Source organism: Solea senegalensis, linkage group LG4, assembly GCF_019176455.1.
Source record: "Solea senegalensis isolate Sse05_10M linkage group LG4, IFAPA_SoseM_1, whole genome shotgun sequence".
NCBI lineage: Eukaryota > Metazoa > Chordata > Actinopteri > Pleuronectiformes > Soleidae > Solea > Solea senegalensis.
Window position 1 is genome coordinate 5875505 of NC_058024.1, and position 21937 is coordinate 5897441.

General features: G+C 40.9%; 1 protein-coding gene across 2 annotated transcripts; it reads right to left on the reverse strand.

Moving 5' to 3' along the window:
- Positions 1–164: 164 nt before the first annotated feature.
- si:ch211-253b8.5 (dysbindin) lies at positions 165–17857 on the reverse strand. 2 transcript variants are annotated; one of them, XM_044023177.1, is made up of 4 exons: positions 17681–17857; positions 1640–1792; positions 1418–1558; positions 165–938 (listed from the first exon to the last, which is right to left on the reverse strand). In XM_044023177.1, exons 1-4 carry the CDS (start codon positions 17727–17729, stop codon positions 679–681), a joined length of 603 nt encoding a protein of 200 aa, XP_043879112.1. In that variant the 5' UTR covers positions 17730–17857; the 3' UTR covers positions 165–678. The 2 variants fall into 2 exon arrangements, with proteins under 2 accessions (XP_043879112.1, XP_043879111.1); XM_044023176.1 differs by having other exon boundaries at positions 1403–1558.
- Between the last annotated feature and the right edge of the window lie 4080 nt (positions 17858–21937).

The following is a 21937-nucleotide window of genomic DNA, read 5'->3' on the forward strand; positions in this document are numbered from 1 at the left end:
TGACTTTTAAATTTTTCACACTTATGGATGCCATTCAACACACTGTTCTATAAGTGTCGGCACTTGTGGCAAGCTTCCGCAGAAGCGTGCTCTTAGTTTGCCGCGTGGAATCAGCTACGCGCTGGTTTGTCATCATAAAAGCAGCTCGAAAACTGGTCGGAACATGTGATTAAACATTTCTTTATTGATAAACCAAAGAAATCATTTTTTAAAGAGTCCATTGAAATTGGAGTTAGCAGAATTTGCATTGTCAGCACAATGTTCAAAGACAACACATTTAACATTTGGGTGACTTCATCTACCACACTGTACCTGAAGCCACTCACTTGATGTTATTATTTGCTGTATGTGTTAACACCGTACAACACGAGTCATCCATCTTCTACAAAATCCTGTGAGGGAAGTAACATAGGAAGAGATTTTGTCTGTCAAACATGCCAGAACAAGAATGAAGCTGGTGATAATTAATGGAAGCACCGATATTTACACTCCAAAACACACAGCACCCAACCCACAACGCATAAATCAAAGGAAGGTCAAGAGCAGTCATAAGAACCAGTTTGTGAAAGATTGAGAAGCCTTTTTTCAGTAGCTGTCATAACAAAACCTCTGTTTGCCCCATCCCAGCAGTCAGCTACCATCCTGCAGGTGGAGATCCATTGTTAGGAGGGTGCGTCCTTAGAAAGGTGAAGGTGAAGTCTGAGCTTTCACTCTCACTATCTCTGAAGGTGCGGCTCTCCTCTTGACAGTGCTACTGTGTGTTTCGTCATTGTCCGACCCCACTTCAGGTGTATCTTCCCCGTTGGCGTTGGTGCTCTGGCTGTCGCAAGAGGAGCTTGAAGACGTCGAGGACATCCGAGACTTTGCATCAAGACCCTCAAGGACGTGTCGGTAGAGTCCATTGCTGATGACTTCCTCGTTGTTATTGTTTCCTTGGACTGTGAGTCAGATGAAAAATGTGGTCAGGGATATGTCACTGATAACAAACTAAAGTCCATAAAGATAATCTATGTTTTTAACCTGTGTCACAGGAGTCGAGATTGTGTCACTTGTGCTGTGTTTCCATCATGGTATGGTTCGGTTTGAAATGGTAAAGCCCTGGATCAGGAGAACAGTGTGGGCTGTGCCTGATGGCTGCGTCAACAGAGCTGCTGGGTGTCCTGTGTTGTGTCTGTTGTGTTGCGTTCAATGTCGTCGCACTGGTACAACATCACGTTAGCCCACACCCCGAACTACCAATTAAAGCTACTGTTCTCAGTTGAAACGCTAGCCTGACTTTGCCATTCCAAACTGTACCAAACCAAACCGTACCATGATGGAAGCAAAAGTGTCAATGCCTCATCTAACAACACGACAAAAAGTCTGAAATATCTGTGTAAAGTTCGTATAAACTATATCTTACATGTGTTTTTTGTACCTGGCAGTGGGGACGTCAGCACTCCCTCCTCCCCAGAACTGAAGAAGACATCCAAAGCCTCCTGGTCAGAGATGTCAGTCAGATCCAGCTGGTCCAGCATGTCCACATTCACCTCCATGGATGAGACACTGCCAATGGGGGCTGCAAGAAGATGGTGAGAGATGATTGGCATTACTGTCTGAATGTGGAAAAGTTCACAGAGATGCCACCAGTCCAACTCACGTCTCCTGTAGTCTCGGATGCAAAGGTGTGCTGAGGACAGGTAGACATCCGCGTCGTGTTGGAAGACCTCCTCAAAGAAACGCTGCCTCTCTCTCAGTTTGAGCTGCTGCGCTGCGTCCACATCAGGGAGCCTCTGGCCTCGCTCAGTCTCCGCTGGCAAACACAACAGAGGGACAGGACGTTAGAAATCAGTTCAGGTAAAGCGAGGCCAGACATCATTGAATGCTGCTTTCAAATCAAATCAAGAAACTAGAAAAGGGCCTTTTGCATGTTCTGCACCTGTGGCAGATGGGTTTGGAGCTTAGAGATCTAATCTCTAAACTTTATCTTTAAACTTGTAGTTATGGAATTCAAGTCTCCTGTTCCTGTGTCATTGACATGGTGTTCCAGGCTTCATTTTATTCTGATTCATTAAGAGTTTTTATTTATTTAGAAAAAGATGTCACAGATTTGTTTCTACACTCTGAGAGGTGATGTGTAAATTACTCAAATGTTGGTGACCAGAAGGGGGTGACATTGAGCTATCAGTGACATGTATAGCAAAGTTTGACTGATTGGGGTCAAATCATCATCATCATCGTCCCCTGCTGGTGATGTTTTTTCACAGATTGGGACCATGGCTCTCTGATGCAGAAGCCAGCAGGGGGTGCACAGGGCTCAGGCAGTTTTCAGACTTTCATCATTACCTCTTGCAAACACACCTTAAAAAGAAAAAAAAAAAAAACAGAACTATCCCTTTAAAGCTCAGAAACACGTGAGGTCATAGTGTCCTAGTGGTTATAATCTTTTTATCAAACCCTTGGCAAGAAAGTGAAATACCTTTGCAGTGATCAGTGTTGTAGAGTGTTTCCACTCGATTGTCTTCATTATTCAGAATCCATATGTGGCAAAGTCTGAGTTTTGAGGAGCCATTGCTACTGCAGAGATCAAACTAGTAGGATGAGGCTTTTAAGCCGAGTGAGAACAGTGAAGATTATCTGGCAACAGTCCCAGTGGCTCTATAAATACTCCACTCAGCTTACGGTGACTAAGGATTCCCGGAATTATTTGTCTCGGACAAAAGAGAAGATTGTCGCATAATGAACTGACCGCAGCCAGGAAACATCTGCCACCAATGTACATCCAAAATCATGTACTGTAGATGTTATAAAGCATCAGCGTCTTCAGACTGCTGCATCAGCACTGTCCTCCCCCTGAGTTGGGGAAATGTCTGTGGTGAAAGCAGGACACGGGTCTGTCACTGCAGCTCTGCTCTGTCCTGTGTGACAGGTTGCCTCCTGGGCACAAAGACCTCACAGGCTCAGCCATCAGAAAAGACAGAATAAAGGCAGTAATGTGTCTGGTTCATATAATGGAGCTTTATTTTTATTGCTTCCATGTCACATATGAAAGCTTATATCAGTCCCATGAATCATCTTTACAAAAGCAGGTGTCACAGCATGAGCCACGGGCACAGTAAACACCCACCGGCTTGTTAACACAGATTCACACGGGAGCAACTCAGCGCGTTTAGGCAAGTAGACATGGTCGAGACGATCTGCTGGAGTTCAAACTGAGCATCAGAACGAGGGCAAAAGGTTATTTCAGTGACTTTGAACATGGCATGGTTGTTGGTGCTGGGCTGTTCTGACTATAAAAACATCATGGTATATTGATATTGTGATAAAAGTGCTGAAATGTCACCTCCTTCCATCATACCATTGATAACACTGACTGGTTGTACCAACGCGGAGGGGAAGGGGTTGTGTTATTTAGTGCTGCACAAACCTAAGTGAGTTTTTGGCGTGGTATGACTGGTATGATTGTGAGTGGTTTTGGTAACTTGACCTTTAAATAAACTGGTGAAACCGGTTATCAACCCATGCCTACACACAACCATCTCTAGGGTTTACAGCACAAATGGGCAACATAAGGCCCTGGGGCCAGATCTGGTCCACCATCGACGTCCTCGCGGGTTACCTCAAATTGTCTCCTTCTCAGTGGTGACAGATCACCATTGTGATATTAGCATTTATGATGACTGAATCAGAGCTCAGTTGAGAACCAGGCAAGTCAGGAGGGTTGCCTCGAAACATCCCGTTCAAAGCAGATAGATTAAGTAACTTTCCTCAGACAGCAGCTCTTTAAAATAGTGTATTTGAGCTGCAACCTTCGCCAATAAAATGATGCTTTTCATCCCAGCTGTACAGGTTTAAACAAGCTGCTTATCCAGGAGTTCTTTCCCCCACTCACTTAAACACTAATTGATCACATAATTGATTGTTGCTACTTAAAGGCTGAGGCCCGTGGAGAGCAAAAGGTTAGCTACAGATGCATATCCCTGCATCGATTTTGCTTCCCTATCCAGTTCTCTCCTTATTTTCCCAGTGAATCACCTTCATCGATGCGACTGCCCTGATCTCAGATGACCCCTGTGACCTCTGATTAGTCCAACCACTCACATGGGAAAGTGCTCAGTCACACACACACACACATATAAAAGCCTGACCACAGCCTCCACTGCCAATGAGATCACATGTCCATTCCGCTACCGTCTGACCACAGTCTTTAGTTTCATGTCACAATGTGTCTGAGGGTCTGAGGCTCAGGAGAGATTTCTGAGACACAAACAACCTGATGAGAGTTCTGTCATTCCCGTGGACCAGGTGCAATTAAACTGTTCAGCTGCTTAATGATGGAACTGCTCAACTGAATCGAAGCATCTGTGATAGAAGCTGTTTTTATGAATTTGTATTAACGTAATCTTTTTTGTTCTTTCTTTATTTCTTTCTTCCTGTCTGTCTATCTAATTCTCTGAATTCATGTTTATTATTATATTACTTGTGCTTTCTTTGTGTTTCCTGCTATGTTTTGGTAACCCTTGTCTAAGAGCGAGTCGTCTTTCTACTCGAAGGTTGTGGGTTTTCGATTCCCAGCGTGTGAATGGGTATGTATGATAGAAATTGTGTCTTTGAGTAGATTAGACTAGACTCAACTATGGGCAGGGCATTGTGGGTAAACACAACCAAACAAAAACATATGCCCATGTAGATAGCCGGGATGAAATGGCTGAGCCCATTGTTGCAAAGGTCAGGATTTGATGCAGATCCATGTTTTGCTCTTAGTATGTGGAGGAAACAGAAGTTGTCCTGCATTAACCAACAGAGGAGCGAGTTTTCTTGTTCATTGTTGTCTTGTCTTCTCCTTGAGTAATTCCTGATGCAGCGCTGCCTCAGACGAGGAGGGGAATATGTTATTTAAAAGGTACAGTTTGTTTCACTTCAGTGCGAAAGAGTGAAAGCAAACTCGGGCCGGCTGATTCTTGCAACCCCCAATTGAACCGAGTCCCCAATCGTACATGTGTGTCTCGTTATCTTCCCTCCTCCCTGTGCATATTTAGTCAGTGTCTCATCCTCATTCTTTACCAGATCATCTTTGTCTTGTGCATTGAGTTCCAGTTGTTTTAGTGTTTTCTTTTAGAGTTTTTTTGATCATAGTCTATTTTACGATTATCTCCTCACAACTACTTTTTGATTGTCTCAAGTTTGCTACCAGAGTACTTTCTGAGTCTGTCGGTCCATCCTCCTGTCAGTCTGTTCAGTGTTACTGGTCTTTGTTTGATTCTTTCTTTCAACCTCCATCCCTTCCCTCGCCCTCTCTCTGTTGTTCCTCTGTGGGGCTTGAGGAAGAAAAGGTCACATGTGAGGGGCTCAGGACCCACTGGATGTGCAGAAAGACTCTGGGACGGGAGGAAAAACAGAGCAGACAGAGAGAGCCCAGCAGACCGGATGTGTCTGTGTACCACTCTATTCCTTCCCACACAAAGACAAACCCAGATCCTCTGCTCAGGGGGCAGAGAGAGAGAAAGAGCTCATTCAGAGCTGGACAAAAGCAGAGATGTCCGGGAAAGGGACTGACCTGGACTCCTTCGACATAATGCCAGTTACAGAAAGTCTTTTTTTCTTTTTGGATGCAGTGGAGGGGGGCAAAACTTTACTCAGCCTCAGTATGGTGTTTTAGTTTTAAAGGTCTAGTTAGGTGACATTCTGCAGTTTATACTGATTGGACAACTCTCATTCCCTAGTGCAGCCATTCCCAAACTGAACTGGGATTGAAATCTGAAAATCCTCTGAGACGATGATCAATAATTACCATATTTATTATTGTTTTCATGTGAACATGGGTATACAAAAACTATTTGTGCGGATTAATAATCATTCCACTTCAAGGTCATATTGCGATTCCACTAGCGATAGTACCTGGTGGGTTCTTTTAGTACCTGCTCTGCTATGCGTGCAATCGTCAGAGTGCCGTCACAGGAAGAGGCAAGAGCAAGCCGTCCAACACAAGAATCAAGCCGAACAATGCCGAACTGTAGATCAGTTAAAAAGACTTAAAATGTGGGTTAATCTCTGACAGTTACCAGGGAAGTGTCTAAAATGTCTTAAATCCTTAAATCCATCGTACATATTTTACAGCAATTTAAAACTTTTTTTTAATTTAAATTTATTGACCTTTCACTGTGAAAATCGCTGCCATACTGCATCAGAACTACGGTGGCCTTTGCTTACCAGACAAGTATGTCCTTCTTCTTCATTTGCAGTAAGCTTCCAGTTCAAAATGAGAAACATGGCAGCACAAGGTGGTAGCTTCCATAAAGTAAGGCCCTTGCATAAAGTACATAAATACACAAATAAAAGGCTTATTCTAAGTCTACGAAAACCCTCTTAACCCTAACCCTCACTGGAGGATTTTCAGGGTCTACCTTGGTTTTAAAGACGTGGGAGACCACAGACACAACACATCTCGTAAACAACTTTCAATGTTTTTTCAATCCTTAAAATAAAGTCTAGTCAAGACGCAGGACCACACATTTAATCACACAATTTCATCACAGGAACTTGCGTGAGTAGTCATGGCTGAGAAGACATGACTACTCAATTTGGCTTGTACAAGTTACGGTTGTAAATAAAAGTATGCAACATCCTTTCCCGGTCAACTCGCTCTCATTGGTTATTGTAGAGCTCTGCTCACGCCCCAATCGCTGTTCTATCGCGTCTGTTAACCCCTCCCACTACAGGATAATTTGGTCAAATCTGTTCAAATCAGCCTAAAAGCAGCCGAAAGGCACCAACGATTGTCAGAAGGGCCAGATTGAGACCAAAATCTGGCTAATTATCCTCTAGTGTGGGGCAGGCTTTATACTTTGGACATTGGAAGGCAATGAGAAACAGAAATCACAAGGATGGGTCTGTATTGTCAGGATTTCCAGCAGATTTCTGTGTCATGATGAAACAGACCCTCAGAGGAATGAGGCACAGCTGCCAGGAGATCCATCACATCATCACCACATGATGACACCATTCAGTGCTCTACTGACCTCAGCGTGACTAAATCTATAGTATTGAAAACATGATATGAAAATAATGCAGTCACCCACTTTCTGCATGTCATGTGCTGCTCTCTATTAAGGAGCAAAGGGATCACATTGATCTGGAGGCTAAATGAAGCGAGAGGGGAGGGCTCAGTGTCACCCACAGGCTGCCATTAGTCCTTCACAGAGCTAAATGAAAATGTGAGCTCACAGGCAGCCTCCCCTGTGGCAGGGAGGAGGGAAGGTCAGGACAATACACAACTAAGAAAATTGCCTCTGCAGATGATCCGCTTGTTCTGGTTGTCTGGGGAAGCCTGGTCCTCCCAACCCATCTGTAAAAAATGGAAACCTCCTGCCAGCGCTGTTTTTTCTGAGAAGTGACTTCCTTATACAAATAGATGAGGTCATCCTTTATAAAAATGCCTGCGGTGGCAGCACATACGTTCAAGTGTTGCCTCAGATATTCAAATTTGAACAGCAGACACTGGTTTAAGCTGCAATAAGAAAAAGAAAATAGCCATTTATTGATTTTCTCCCTCATCAACATAATTGAATGCAGGAATGAATAACTTGGAGTCAGGCAAACCTGACTGTAGATGTTTTACCTGACCTGTTTGATCACTGAATGCAAACTATTTTATGACATATATTTTGATATTTTAAAATTCAGTAAGTAATTATTATTTTTACATTCATGACCCATTTACCAATTACTTATTTGTGTTTCTGTAACTCAGGATGCTCTTGTAAATGAGATTGTTGAACGTCGGTGATGCTTTCCTGGTCACACAAAGGTAATAACAACAAAGTAGGGCTATCTATTGACAGCCCTATAATAAAGTAAGTAATACTAAAGGTTTAGGTCAGCTCTGATGTGAAACAATGTAGAATATGATGTGCAGGTCAGGACAGAATTTTATCTGAAATGGTATTTCAACACTCATCCTCTTGCGATTTGAAAATTGCAGTGGGCCATGTTGTGATATTGATTTTTGATTCATTGTTCAGCCCTAAATATGTGAATAAGCAATAAACAGTATGTATTATCAGCAGTGTTGGGTAGTAACGCGTTATCAGTAACGCCGTTACTTTATTCAGTAACTAATAATGTAACGCGTGTTTTTTTTATTTTATTCAGTAACTCCATTTCCGTTACCAAACGCTGCGTTACTCCGTTCCTTTTAGTGAGGTTTTACAACGGCACACAGTTCCCATAACATTTTAGCTATCAATAAAGTTTAATTGAATTGAAAAACAAAGCACTTGTCGCCCTCTAGCGTCCCACACGTAATCAAACACGCGCCATGAAGAGGACTGGACATGTCGGCATGATGGCGAGCGAGAAGGGGAAGATAAGTTTCTCCCCGTGGAGGTATTCACATTATTTTCAACTGGAGAGCAGAGGGAAAAACAACATTTCGGTAACTTGTCGATTGTGTCCCGGTTCAAAAATACTTTCTACGGCGAACAACAGCAACAGCAATCTGCTGAAGCACCTGGAGAAGCGACATGCTTCGATAAAGTTAGCAGCTAAGGTTGCTAACGCAGCATCCGGAGACACAGCAGCGAGCACACACCCACTCCACACAAGCAGCAGCGGTTGGAGTTCGGACTTCGACAGACGGACCCATGGCCAGGCACAACTTGATAAAACAATAGCACGGTATGTTTAATTGTTTATTTGGATCTCTTTTAACAATTTCAGGCTGTTATTCCAAGAGTCCAATGGTAAAATTTTACAGATAAAAACATGTGTTTCTTCCCCTTAGATATGTAGTGGAAAACATGCTACCCATCTCCACGGTGGAGGACCCTGCTTTCAGACAGATCATCAGCATGGTGCCGTGCACAGGTAGTAATAATAATATATATGATGATCATTTATTTAATGGGAGCATTGGAAAAACGTTTTATAGTAACTAAAAGGTTACTTTGTCAGTAACGCATTACTTTTTGGTTTAAGTAAGAGTTACTGAGTTACTTTTTTTACAAAGTAACTAGTTACTATTTTTCAGTAACTAGCACAACACTGATTATCAGCTGGTATCAGCCACAATTTCCACCCTAGATAAATTAAATGAGTTGAAGTAAGTAAGTAATGAGTTGACAATGTATTATTTAAACATGTTAAATTAAGTTCCTGTGTTTATTTGCAGATTAATAAGGTATTTGTTTGTCCCCATATTCAGCACTAATAATAGTTTTTTCTCTCTGTGTCTCTGTTTAACAAGGTCATGAGGTTACAATGAACAGCAAAGGTATGATCACCTGTTGTCAGTGTGACTCGTAAACGCCACGATCGACAGGGAACTTTGTTTGGAATGTGGAGTGGAACACTTTGGCTTGTCATATAGGATGGGGATTTTATTTCACATGTGCATGTTCCCGACTAGAAGTGCGGGTGACACAGAGAGAAAGGAAAGGTCAGGAGCCTTAACATGAGGAGAGAGCTGGGTCAGACCAGACGTGACACAACACGTAGAAATGGTTTAATTGGCCGTTTATGTGAGGTATTTTCAATATCATAAGATTATGTTTGCTGTGTTTTGCTCTGTCTTTTCTGGCTGGAACCTAACTTTGGAAACCCCTCACTCTTCCACACCAAAGTTCATGAAGAAAATCAGGGATTTTATAGTTTGCTGGGTCACAGGAGCTTCTGGTCTAACCGCTGACTTGTTTCTTATATTTGCATTGCTGAGTTAAATCCATATATATACAGTATATATATATACATACATATATATGTATATATATATAAAAAAAAATATATATATATATATATATATATATATATATACATATGTATACGTATGTATATATTTACATATATATATATATATATATAACAACCCCTGTGGATTTTTGTCTGTGGGATTTTGTGCTGTGAGTGCACTGTTTATAAACTTCCATTTCCAGCCAGGAAAGGATGTCAAACGATGAGGTAAAGCAGCAGACATTCTCTTATGATATCATAGACTTAGGTCAACATGGATTTTATTGGGTGAGCATTTTGTTTAAGTGACTATAATATGTCATTCCTTCTGTCCCTGCCACATGGGCGGCTTATAGAAACAGGCCTCATTGGCATCATTAGCAGCAGCAGAATCAGAAGGCTGTTGACAATCTACAGCTGGTCATTAATGATCCCTTTCTCTAATACTGGTTCATTAATGTTGCCTCCGCTGTTGTGAATGGTTGAGTGACTCAGTGGCTAAATTGTTATCCCGCTATAGTTAAGCAGCCATGCAAACACCAACAGCTACATAAAACCATTGCATCGCCTGCTTGCATCCAAATCTCAGAGATTTGAAATGGGCAGGTGGCCACGCTTGTTAAGAGGACAGGAGCACGGTCAGAGAGAACGCAGCTGCTCTGTTGCTCTCACACTTTTATTTTTGGTTTCTTCGCTCACTCTCTGTTTTCTTTCGAAAAGCTGCCATTTACTGGGCTCCAGTTGCAAGGACGGTGAATTATTAATGGCAGCAGTTGACGTGTCTGTGTTTCAGTGCGTGTGTGTTTGTACTTGTGTTTGTTACCTCTTAAGGACATTTTTCTGGCATGAATGCTGACCTTGTCAGGACCAGTAGTCCCTTAATGGACACCGAAACCTGGTCCTTAATGATGCAAAACCTTGTTAGGTTTAAGGAACTTGTTTAAGTTTAGGCCTAAGATTTAAATGGTTGTGTGTGTGTGTGTGTGTGTGTGTGTGTGTGTCCCAGGTATTGATCATGTTGTGGGGACCTAAATCTGTTAACACAGTCTCATTATAAGGACGTGTGTTACTTATGAGGACAAAAAAACAAGTTCCCATAACTTTAATTATTGTATTATTACATTATAAGGTGAAGACATGCTGCATGGTTAGGATGAAATCTTAAAACGAAAGGGAGAGTGGACATTTTGGGAAATTAAGGACATTCTGTCTGGTCCCCACAACTTTAAAGGGCTTTTAAAGACCTGGTTTAGGAGGATTAGAATGTAGTTGTGGTTATGCTTAGGCATTTAATTGTGATGGTTAGAGTAAAGATGTGTGTGTGGGCCTCTTACACATTAGATCTGGCAGTTTTCCCTGGGACAAAGCCGTGTCCAGCACCATTAGCCCATTTTGTCAAACAACAGTGACATCAGTGTTAACCCTCCGCATCCCCCCCCCCAACAAAGAGACTGTTTGTTGGCCAGTGTCCTGTCCTCCCACCCACAAGCAGACTGTCATGAGTGCTGATGATCACTCACACAATAAGCTTCACCAGCTGACAATTCCACATCCTCCTCTAACCTAGAATGATTATCAGTGAATAGAATCATAAAATGACAAATATCCAACAGCACATTATGTGAAAATCCCAACCGGGACAGTAGAATTCTTCCACCAGTTATGCGACGCCACATTAAATTTAAGTCAACAGCATTAATGAGTTTGCTTTTGTTAAGACAAAGTGCATCTGGCATGATTGTCAAAATAGTTCAGCTCAGAAACTCCCTGCCTTTTTAGTCTGATAATTAAATCTGCAATCACCCTCAAAAACAATGAATTATTCAGTGGATTGGACAAGGCTATGGTTAGTGTTCTAAGAGTTAGCATCTCTCTCTTTCTTTCTCTCTGAGACACTGGTTATTTCTCTATTAAATCCTCAAATGAGCCGACTGCTCTGATTACACTTTCTTCAACATTCACACTGCTCCCAGTAGAAAATGCAGCTCTGTATTAGTAAGAGAAAGATTCAAAGCTACTCATCAAAGTGCTCAATTGTTTGTTTGAAGCAAAACTTTGCATGTCCGGTCACTCTTTCTTGCCTTTTTCTCTGCAGAGCTCCCCCTACAGCTTTGGAGTAGTTATTTCTTATAACCAACCGTCAACATCCATGCATCCATTTTCTCCCACATGATCCTCACTGTTGTAAAAACACACTACTGACGCTCCCCCTCCCTTCCCCTCTCCTAGCCATGTGCATTTCAGGATTCAGGATTCAATATAAACTTTATTGTTCCAGAAGGAAGTTTGTCCTGCACAGCAGTGCCACTTCAATTGAAAAGCAACAGGCTTAAATCATAAGAATTGAAAATAATCAGACAGATTCGTAATTTCATAGTGCAAGAGCAGCAGCAATACTGCGGGGTATTGTCACAGTGCAGTTGGTTTCCTGAGTGCAATCCGTGTATTAAAATTCAATAAAAAACTAATGGAATTTCTAAAACATAAAACCAGGGATCTCAAACCCAATAAATACATTTAAAATTCATAAAGGATCATAAATGAGATAAAAAGAACTGATATTAAAACCTAAAAATACCCTAAGAACAATAAGAAGAAGTGTAAAAGAATTTCCGGGAGCAAACAGTCATAGAGCAGGTTGTTTATTAGGAAATGTGATGTTGAAAGGAGAGCTTGTACCAATTGGATTTGTGTGTGATCGATCTATACATCTCCCTGAAGGTAAAAGTGCATATTCTGGATGTGAAATATTTGTCATTTTTCATTCAGAATTCTTTGACCCTCAGTGAGTACAGCTTTCTCATAGATTGAGTTTAGTGATTTCACTTCCTTCCTTCTTTCCAATAATTTGTTTGTTTTTTCCAATTTGTCCATGCCTGTTTGTGTCCATCCATCCATTTTCAGCCGCTTTATCCTCCACAGGAGAGTCGCGGGCGGGATCTCAGCTGACATAGGGCAATAGGTGGGGTAACACCCTGGACAGCTCACCAGTCCATCACAGAGCCACACATAGACAAACAACCATTAAACCATTCACTCTCACGGTCAATTTAGAGTGTCCTATTTCCCTAATTGGACACAACCAAGACATTTAACCATCACAATGACTCCAAAGCTGATAAATTAGGGTAAGAATAAATAGCTTCCAAATAAAATTAAACAATGGCTTTTAAATCTGGTGATTTGCTTTTCTTGTATTGCTGCCCTGAACAAAAACCAATGTAATTTTTCTTTTAAAACTGTCTTCCTTCTTTCTTTCATTCTGCTATAGAAATCCACCAACTCGTATGTGAGTGTTTCGCCCTCTATCGTAGCTTCCATTACAGACGTGACAGGTCACACCGACTCACTGGCTGCTGACAGTCGCTGCTTCTCAAAGTCAAGGAAGTCCATAGAGAAAATCAGCAATTTTTATTTTCACAGCAGCACGCAGAAGCTGTTAATCCACTGGTGCCTCCATCATCACAAAGTTCAAATGTGTTGCTGATGTGTTGTTTTGGGGGCTTCAGTGTTTGAAATCCTTCGTTTGTTCTAATTTAACAAAATGATCAAATGAGGCAGCAGACGACCAGCGGCTCTTGTGTCTCCTGTGGCATAAGATTACTGATTTTCTCTCTGACCTTTGGTGTGGCAGAGGGAGGCAATTTATAAACTTCAGTTTCCAGTCAGAAATGCTGAAATACTGGAACTATCGCAGGTGTAGATTTTATTTTTTTGTTTTTCTTTATGCAGTCATGGTGGCTTGCTTTGTTCATATTCTATATTCATCTATTGTGGGAGTGTTTCCCTCCTTTTGTCTAAATGGCCTCACACAGTCACACAGGTGTTTTCACTTACTGGTTAATTAGATCTCTGTTCGGGTGGGGAGGCGGGCAGGGCTACGCAGCAATAACATAACACCTGTGTCAAATCTTTCTCGGTGACCTTCTGCTCAGGTAAATGTAACTTTTTGTGGGTTTTTTCAGTCATAGTAAGTTATTTTCTATTTGGTATTTATTCTGTTTTCTCACTAAAGATTATTTTCTAGTTTGCCTCCACCTTCACCTTCTATTCAGTGTCACTACTTTAGCAGTTTGTCACCCTGGGGTCATATTTTCTATCTGAGATAAACCATTTTTCAGTAGATCACATGTTCACCCTGAGGCCTTTGCCTTTTGAGGGCATGCCAAGTGAACTTGTCAGTAAATTGGATTTAATATTTTTATATCTTTGCAGCCTTTGGGCACATGTGAGGGGATGTTAGCAAACTACACAATAATGTAGACCCACTGTATATGAGGTGCTAGTTTGGTTCACAAATCAAAACCATGTTATAGATAAGATACTTTATTGTCATTATAGTTTCACTGTGTAACGACTAAGTATCTCATCTAGTACGTTAGCAATTGTATTTTTTGGTTTGTTTGTTTTTAATCCAGATCCAAATCACTACAAAAATCTACTAATTTCCTAATTTTCAAGCGTGTGGCCTAAGTAAATATTTTTGTTTTTCTTGGGTAAAATAATGAAGATGTACAAATATATATATATATATATATATATATATATATATATATATATATATATATATATATATATATATGTATGTGTATATATATATATGTGTATATATATGTATACACATATATATTATCTAGCCGCAGTTGAACAGCAAGCACAGCATGTAGTGTGCGATTGAACTTCCCATACTATAATCAAAGCTACTTGGTCAGAGAGGGATTGTAGAGTCGATAGATTGATTGTTGGTCCATATGTCAGGAAAAAGAACGTCCATTACTCACCACATCCAGGTTACTGCCTGTTAAGCCATGATAGTATCTTCACATTTGAGAGACTTTAACAGCTAAACAATAAGCACAGAGTTGCTTTTTTGGTTTATTAATGAACCCGTGCAGTGATCCACCACCACCACCACAAAACCTGTTGGCAACTTTCTTTATGATCCTCAGAGGTCTCATGTTCCTTCCAGCAGTGCCTCATTGAACAAACCAAAACCAAACAGGGAAATGTATGTTTTAAATAAGAAGCAGTGTTCACATGATGAATTGCTGCTGTTTTCTTTCCCTGAACACTCAGAGTCTGCCTGCAGGCTTTAAACGCACTGTCTATACTCGAAGGATTCAGCTGAATCGTTACTAGATGGATTTGTTAGAGAACTAATGAGTGGAGCAGATCTGTGTCCCACACGGTTGCACAGCTTTACAAGAATCCAGGCAAGGCTGATTAGTATAATTCCACACAAACACACACAAATATTAGAACAAATAGCTCTGACATGCCAAAATGATCTGCGTATTTGCACCATGTGAGCTTTCCTCACGTTGGTAAGCAATGACGCAGTTATTTCTGAGGAGTTCTTCCTCTCCTTTAACAACAATGACAGTCAAATCTCGATTTATGTAAGTTTAAGTCTAAGTCTTGAGTCTTGTAATCACCCACTGCCCACTCACCAAGGTCCATAGAGAAAATCAGCAATTTTACAATCACCCTAAGGTACACAGGAGTTGCTGCTGTACACTTATCCCCCATGAGTGACTTCAAAAGTGTTATTTTGTGATTTAAGGGTGTGAATTGTGGGTCCTTCATTTGGATTTATCTCAGTGACACGAACTTAACAAACAAAGCAACAGTCGACCAGCAGCTCCTGTGTCTCTGCAAGTTAAAAACACATATTTTTTCAATGTACTTTGGTGCTGGAGAGTGAGTGGTTTTCAAACTTATAGCCTTAAGATTGATTTTATTAGGAGAGCCTTTTGCTAAAACCCTAAAATAAACTCATGTTGTCCAGTGATATTCCTGCACTATATACACAGGATGTGATGTCTTTTATGTCACGACTTACATAGGCAAGAAGGAAGGAAGCGCTTTGGTTATTAGGACAACAAAAGAGATGCAGTGGAGCTCAAAGATTATGTTTGCAGCTTTATTTCTCCATCAGCCAGTGTTTTATGTCAGAAAATGCAAGTTTGTGTTGCTTTGCAAACTGTTCACTCCCTGCACCAAACTCCATTAAAAAAATCTACACTTTTACGTAAAGGAGTTGTTGATCTACTACTGCTTTCATCAGTAACTTCTGATATGTTATTTTGTGATTCCTGTGTTCAAAATCCTTTGTTCAGATTGACCTAAGTGACACAAATAAAAACACAGATTTTCTCTCTGGAGTTTGGTGCAGGAGAGTGAGCGGGTTACAAACTTCTGTTTCTGCTCAGAAGAGGCTGCCTAATGATGGGAAAACATACTGAAGCTATAACAGAGACTTAAGCCAGTGTAGATTTCAGTGGTTTACAGTGAGAAAGGGACAGGGGTCATGTAGAATAGAAACATTTCCTTTTACACAGGGTACCCTGCTGAGAGTAACATGCTTGCTGCAGCTGGTCAGTCCTTCACTCCACAGCACATGCAGCGGTGTGCCTCTCCCGGGCACACTGCCACAATAATCATAATGCAACATGACAGACTATAAGCACAGACGCCAGGAGGTGGAAGGGAGGGGGTCGAGCAAGCAACAGGTGGGAGGCGTCTTCACTGCACAGTCCAGAATGTTTTTAGCATCATGAAATCACACACTGATCTCACCGGGACTAATTCAATTTCAGGTTGTATCTGTGTGTGTGTTTGCAGAGACCCCACTGCAGTCAATCAGTCAGTTCTCTGATGAGATCTGCAGGCACAATCCCATTAGAAATAACAGATCTTTGTCTGGAGCTGTGCGGTGGCCTCAATCCAAGCCTGCTTCACTCACTCACTCACTCACACGCTCACTCTGTGTGTGTGTGTGTGGATGTGGGAAAGAGTGTGTGACCGATTCACTAAGTATTAGTGAGCGTTACTCAGGGTGATGATTCAAAATTCCTGACCGATCTTTGGCTGGCATTGCTCTTGGACAAGTCACATTAACACAACAATACACACACACACACTCACAATTGTTTTTGTATCTAACTGAGGACATATCATAGACATAATGCATTCCCTAGCCCCTTACCTTAACCATAACAACTAAGTGTCTAACCTTAACCTTAAAAACCTGTCTTAAACATGAAAAGACCCTTTAAGTTGTGGGGATCAGATGAAATGTCCCGACAAGGTCAAAATGTCCTTACCCCTACAAGAACACACACACACCCACTAACACTGTAAATGGTCTATATTTGTATAGCACTTTTTTCGTCTTGATGAACACTCAAAGCTGCTTTACACAACAATTCACTCACACTTTCATACATGGGGTTAACATGGTGTCTTGCCCAAGGACACATCGGCATGTATCAATGAATCAAACCTTCAAGTTGAAAGATGACTCACACTATCTCACACTCATTAATTCAATTTAATTGAATTGCTCTTTGTATCATATACAGTAATGTTGCTTTGGAGGTTTGTTGTGATGCCTATTTTGCACAGCTCATTGGTAGTCATCTTTCACATTGAAGCTTGTGGGTTCAATTCCCAGCTCCACAAGACTTCATACCAATGTGTCATTGGGCAAGAGTGAATAGGTGTGCATTGGTGAAGGGCAAAACTGTAGTGTAAAGCAGCTTTGAGTGGTCATCTAGACCAGAGGAGTGTTACTATATACAGTTTAAATACAAACCATTTACATTTACCATTATAGAAATGTGCAACACAAAATAAGTACGAGCTGGATCAATTGAAACTGCAAGATGAAAAGTAAAAAAAAAAGGTTGTTGTTTTTAAACTCCCTTAAAATGACTGTGACACATTTTGTTGGAATTTAAACAGTGGTGTTCACATGTGGTTGGAAAAGGTGGAAAAAACAAAGTTTGAGTTTGTACTTTGTGTGTTGTTAGCCTGTCAACCAAACATGGAGACGACATTCCTCCTCTCTGCTGTCATTCTCCACATCTATGAAAACTCGGGAAATGGACCAAACTACAGGTCACGTGTCTCAATATCTTCCTTATACTAAAAGCTGCAGTTCAAGTTATTAATGAATTAATGAATTACTCACAGGGCAGGCGTCTGTTGTGCAGGCTGTTGGATGAGGATGAGGAGCTCATGTTGCTGGTGAAGAATCGTGGGAAATAAATGAGAGTTAAGCAGAGAGACAGCCAGTCGTCTCCCACCTCCTCCTCCTCCTCCTCCTCTTCTGCTCCTCCTCTGATCCACAGTCACTGCTGCTGCTGCTCCTCTCCTGTCTTCTCCTCTTCCCCCATTCACTGGACTCTAAGCCACTTGGATCAGGCGAGAACAAGTTTGTGGCTTTGTGGAGCCGACCAGCTGACCAATGACGGGGAGGAGGGAGGAGCTGAGGCAGGCGGCCAGGAAGAGATTGAGGAGAGAGAAGAAGAGGAGGGATTTTGTGTAACAGAGTGGAAAATACCAAGGAGAGACAGACACATGCCTTTGTTATTTTTATCTTCCTACCCTCAACTTCCTTACCCACTGTCACTTATTAAGAAAGAAAGACAGAAAGAAATATATTTCAGGTTCAAGAAACAAAGAAAGCTCTAATTCTCACTACACAAATTAAGGTTATGTCACAATGACTCAAACAGAAGCATTTGCATTATTTATCTAAAATGTCCTTCAGTAATGATTAATGATTACTGATTTAAAAACTAAAAGCCATAATGCCTTACGTTCGATTGACATTTTGCACCTGTCTGTTCCCCGTGTTCAGACTGAAAAGGGGAAAAAAAGCTTTCAGTTTCTCTGACCCCTCTGCTTGAAATACCCTCCACACTTTTATATTTCTAACTCAGTTATAGTTACTGAGAGTCCTGCTCGTGTAAATGGAGAAAGAGAATAAAAATTCAGATTCACCTTTATTGTCATGGTACTGGGGGGTTACAACGCTTTCCCACAGAGCCACTTTGCACAGCACAGACAAAAAGAAAACAAGATAAAACAACACCGACAAAAACATGAAAAAGGCACTAAAAACGAATGCTATGAGTGAACGAGTTAAAATACGAGAAAAAATGAAAAGCTATATATAAAATGACAGTGAGATTAAAGTTAAAAACATTTGCTCAGAGATGGAGACCAATAACTCAAGTGATGTCAGATCATTGTCTCTCTTGTCACCAGTTTCAGATTTATCTGTACGCGTATGTGCACTTAGAGGACCATCTTCACCAAACTGAAGACATGAAGGTTGTTGTGAATGAAAGCTTGTGCTTTGGATACGAGTGGACTGAACTGAAGTGTGTGTGACTGTTATTTCTGTTTATAATAAAGAAATTTTTTTTGTGTATCTTCACAGATTAGCATTTAGCTTTTATTACTGGAACAGGGGGAGTATTCCTTTAAAGGAACCCAACTAAACAACTGACATTTTCCTCCATTCTGCATGAATAACTGGGATTTTAAAAGTGATGTTCTCTTGAGAGTGAGTTTGGTAAGCAGAGTTTCTTTGATTTACGGTGATGACAGAATAAACTGACAGCTTGTTTTATTATTGGCAGACACAGGTTTCTCTCATTACGCTCGTTCTTTAGTCAGATAGTAATAACACGTGCCTTTTCCTTTTTATACAGAACATTTTGTTCAGAAAAAAAACTTGTGACTTGGTTTCAACTGTGACACAATTTAATATAACTGTATTACACAGATTAAAAAAAGTTGATGGATTTTCCTGTGGCCGATGCCAATATGTGATTTCCATATTTATTTTTGGCTGGTATGTTTAGCTGACATTTTCCTCCCTTCCCCTGTCTAAATATGATAAATTACACTCAAAGACGCCAAACTCAGATAAACATTTGTAGAACAACACTCACAGTCGGTCTCTCCAGTCTGTATTTTACACTGCATAAGCTGCAGTGCTCTTACATCTTTGAAATAATAAAAAAGTGTGGAAACTAAATATTTAATCCTTGAAACTGACAAATAAACCTTACGTTTATCAAGAAATATAAGTAATAAAGGGCCAGTGCCGATTATTGAAAATGTCGAAAATAAATGATTCGATAGTAATCGGCCGTAATGATTTATTGGTCTCAGTATAATAAAAGCAATAAATAATCCCATTTTTTAAAGACAGTACTGTAGCCGCATATCAACAGATCAGTCTATGAGACGTAATATTTCACGATAAATGTAAAGAAATCATATAATTGGAGGGCTTTTTAATAGTTTAACAACAGTGGCTTACTTGTGTGTGTCAGCTTGTATGTGCTTGACACCATCTAGTGGTGAACAGCTACCAGCTCCACTTCCTCTAAACCAGGGGTGTCAAACTCAAGTCCAGAGCGGGCAAAACGAAAAACGATGTCCAGGTAGAGGACCAGACGAGGTCAAATAATATAAAATTCAGAACACACAAAGCTTATAGATTAAATAAAGAAACAAAATTCTAAATATTTACCACTCTTCTACATTTATGCCCTTTACTCTAACTGATGTGTATATAACTGCCAATGTTGATATTTAGCCCTTCTGTAATTCTGTAGGTAAATAATTTCCACTGAAATCTGTTGTATGGTAATGCAGTTTCCATCTGTCTGTCCTGTAGTCACATATAAAGTATCTTAGGCAATAAGTTGCTGTCGTCAGTCATTTTTATTAGACGTATGAAGCTAAAAGAGAAGAACAAAGTGAGGCTGAGCCCCCTTGAAACCCCCCTCTTGTTCCCGGCTCTGTGTTTTCAAAACCCACATTTAATTTGTTTATTTCTTTTCACCGGCGACGCAACTTGATGTGTGCTAGTAATGAGGAGCAGGAAAGACACAACATATTTATCTTGAGTTGTCCTTCAAATGGAAGGTTGTGGGTTTGAGTCCCACCTCTGCTCGTCTATATGTGCCAAAGCCACATAACTTAACTCCACGTTACTCCTGGCGGCTGTGCCGGAAGCATGTGAATGTGTGTGAATGGCAAACCTGTAGTGTAAAGCAGCTTTAAGTGGTCATCAAGACTAGAAAACACTATATATATACAGACCATTTACCAACTCTTCTTCTTCTGATTTGATCTGGTAGTAACGAGTAACAAAGATAGTTAGGGGCAATGTATTGGAGTGAAAGTAGACAATTTAATGAGGAAATGTAGTGCAGTAAAAGTTGCTAGTAATGTAAATAACATATATAAAAAACAGTACAACACGACTACATCTCAACAATGCAGTGAGTTACATTTTCACGATGTCCATGACCATCACTTGCTCTCGTCTAACCACATCTGATGTGACAATGACTTCACAACAAATCTGCTTGCGTCTACTGGAGCGACCGAAACTCGCACATTGGCATCTGTGCCCAAGCGACTGAAACTGCAAAAACAAGCTGTAAAAGAGCAGTTGGGAAGTGGTGGGAGTGACCGGTGATTTCTAGCCATAAAAAAAAAAAAAAAGAAGAAAAAATAAGCATGCTCTTTGTAAATGTCAGTGGTTGTGGTTTAACCTAAAATGTGCGCGAGGTAGCAAACACTGCAACGCAGAGCCTAAACACACCATGAACTTTCACCAGCGTGCGCGCGTGTGTGTGTGCGCATGTTTTTATCGGGTAATGAGGACAACATTTGGTGTGAAATTGAAATTGTGAGGACATCTTCACAATCTAAAATGGCTTTTTTGTTAGAATGTGCACAGACCTCAAGCTCATTGGGTATGGAGAGGTTTAAATTGTGTTTTTGTCCTATTTATACAAGCATACACTGTATGTAAGCGTATAGGGTTGAAGAACTATTATGGCCTGTAGATGTCTTCGTAGTGGCTGGTGCGTTTGTATCCTACATGAGGGGATTTTCATTTGCCTGCAGTTTCATTTTTTTGTGTGTGCGTTTGATTCGTTGATGAAAACTGAAAATGTATTAAAACAAAATGGTTGTGTTACAGTTAAAGGGGCTATAGGGAATGCATTGTGTTTGCAAAAAAAAATGTCCTCACAACTGTGGCAGCACAAGTGTGTCTGTGGGTTCTGAAAATGCACACACACACAGAGAGAGAGAGAGAGAGTGGGCAGAGGAAGTATGATGTGACTCAAAGTGAGAAATCCTCTTCACCTCAAACTAAACTATGCGTGGGCTTTCTCATGACTGGGGGTTCACCTGCTGAGGCCTTGCAGAATCAATAGCTGGGACCACAGCTGCTGTGCAAAAGCCAACCTCTCTTTGTGTGTGTGTGCTTGTTTCAGAATAGGCTGAAAGAGATTGGCAAGCGAGCAAGAGGAAAGTGAGGGAAAAATGTACTGGGAAGGATGCAGACACGACCGCAGGATTAGCTGCTTACATGCTCTGCAGAAGTCGCTGCACACACGGTTATCTT

Excerpts from the sequence above, each read along its gene's own strand:
- si:ch211-253b8.5 (XM_044023176.1), bottom strand. The coding sequence starts at position 17,729 with ATGAGCTCCTCATCCTCATCCAACAGCCTGCACAACAGACGCCTGCCC. Across the intron at positions 1,559-1,639 it reads CATCCGAGACTACAGGAGAC|CCCCCATTGGCAGTGTCTCA; the intron begins GTGAGTTGGACT and ends ATCTTCTTGCAG. Across the intron at positions 939-1,402 it reads GCCAGGTACAAAAAACACAT|TCCAAGGAAACAATAACAAC; the intron begins GTAAGATATAGT and ends TCTGACTCACAG.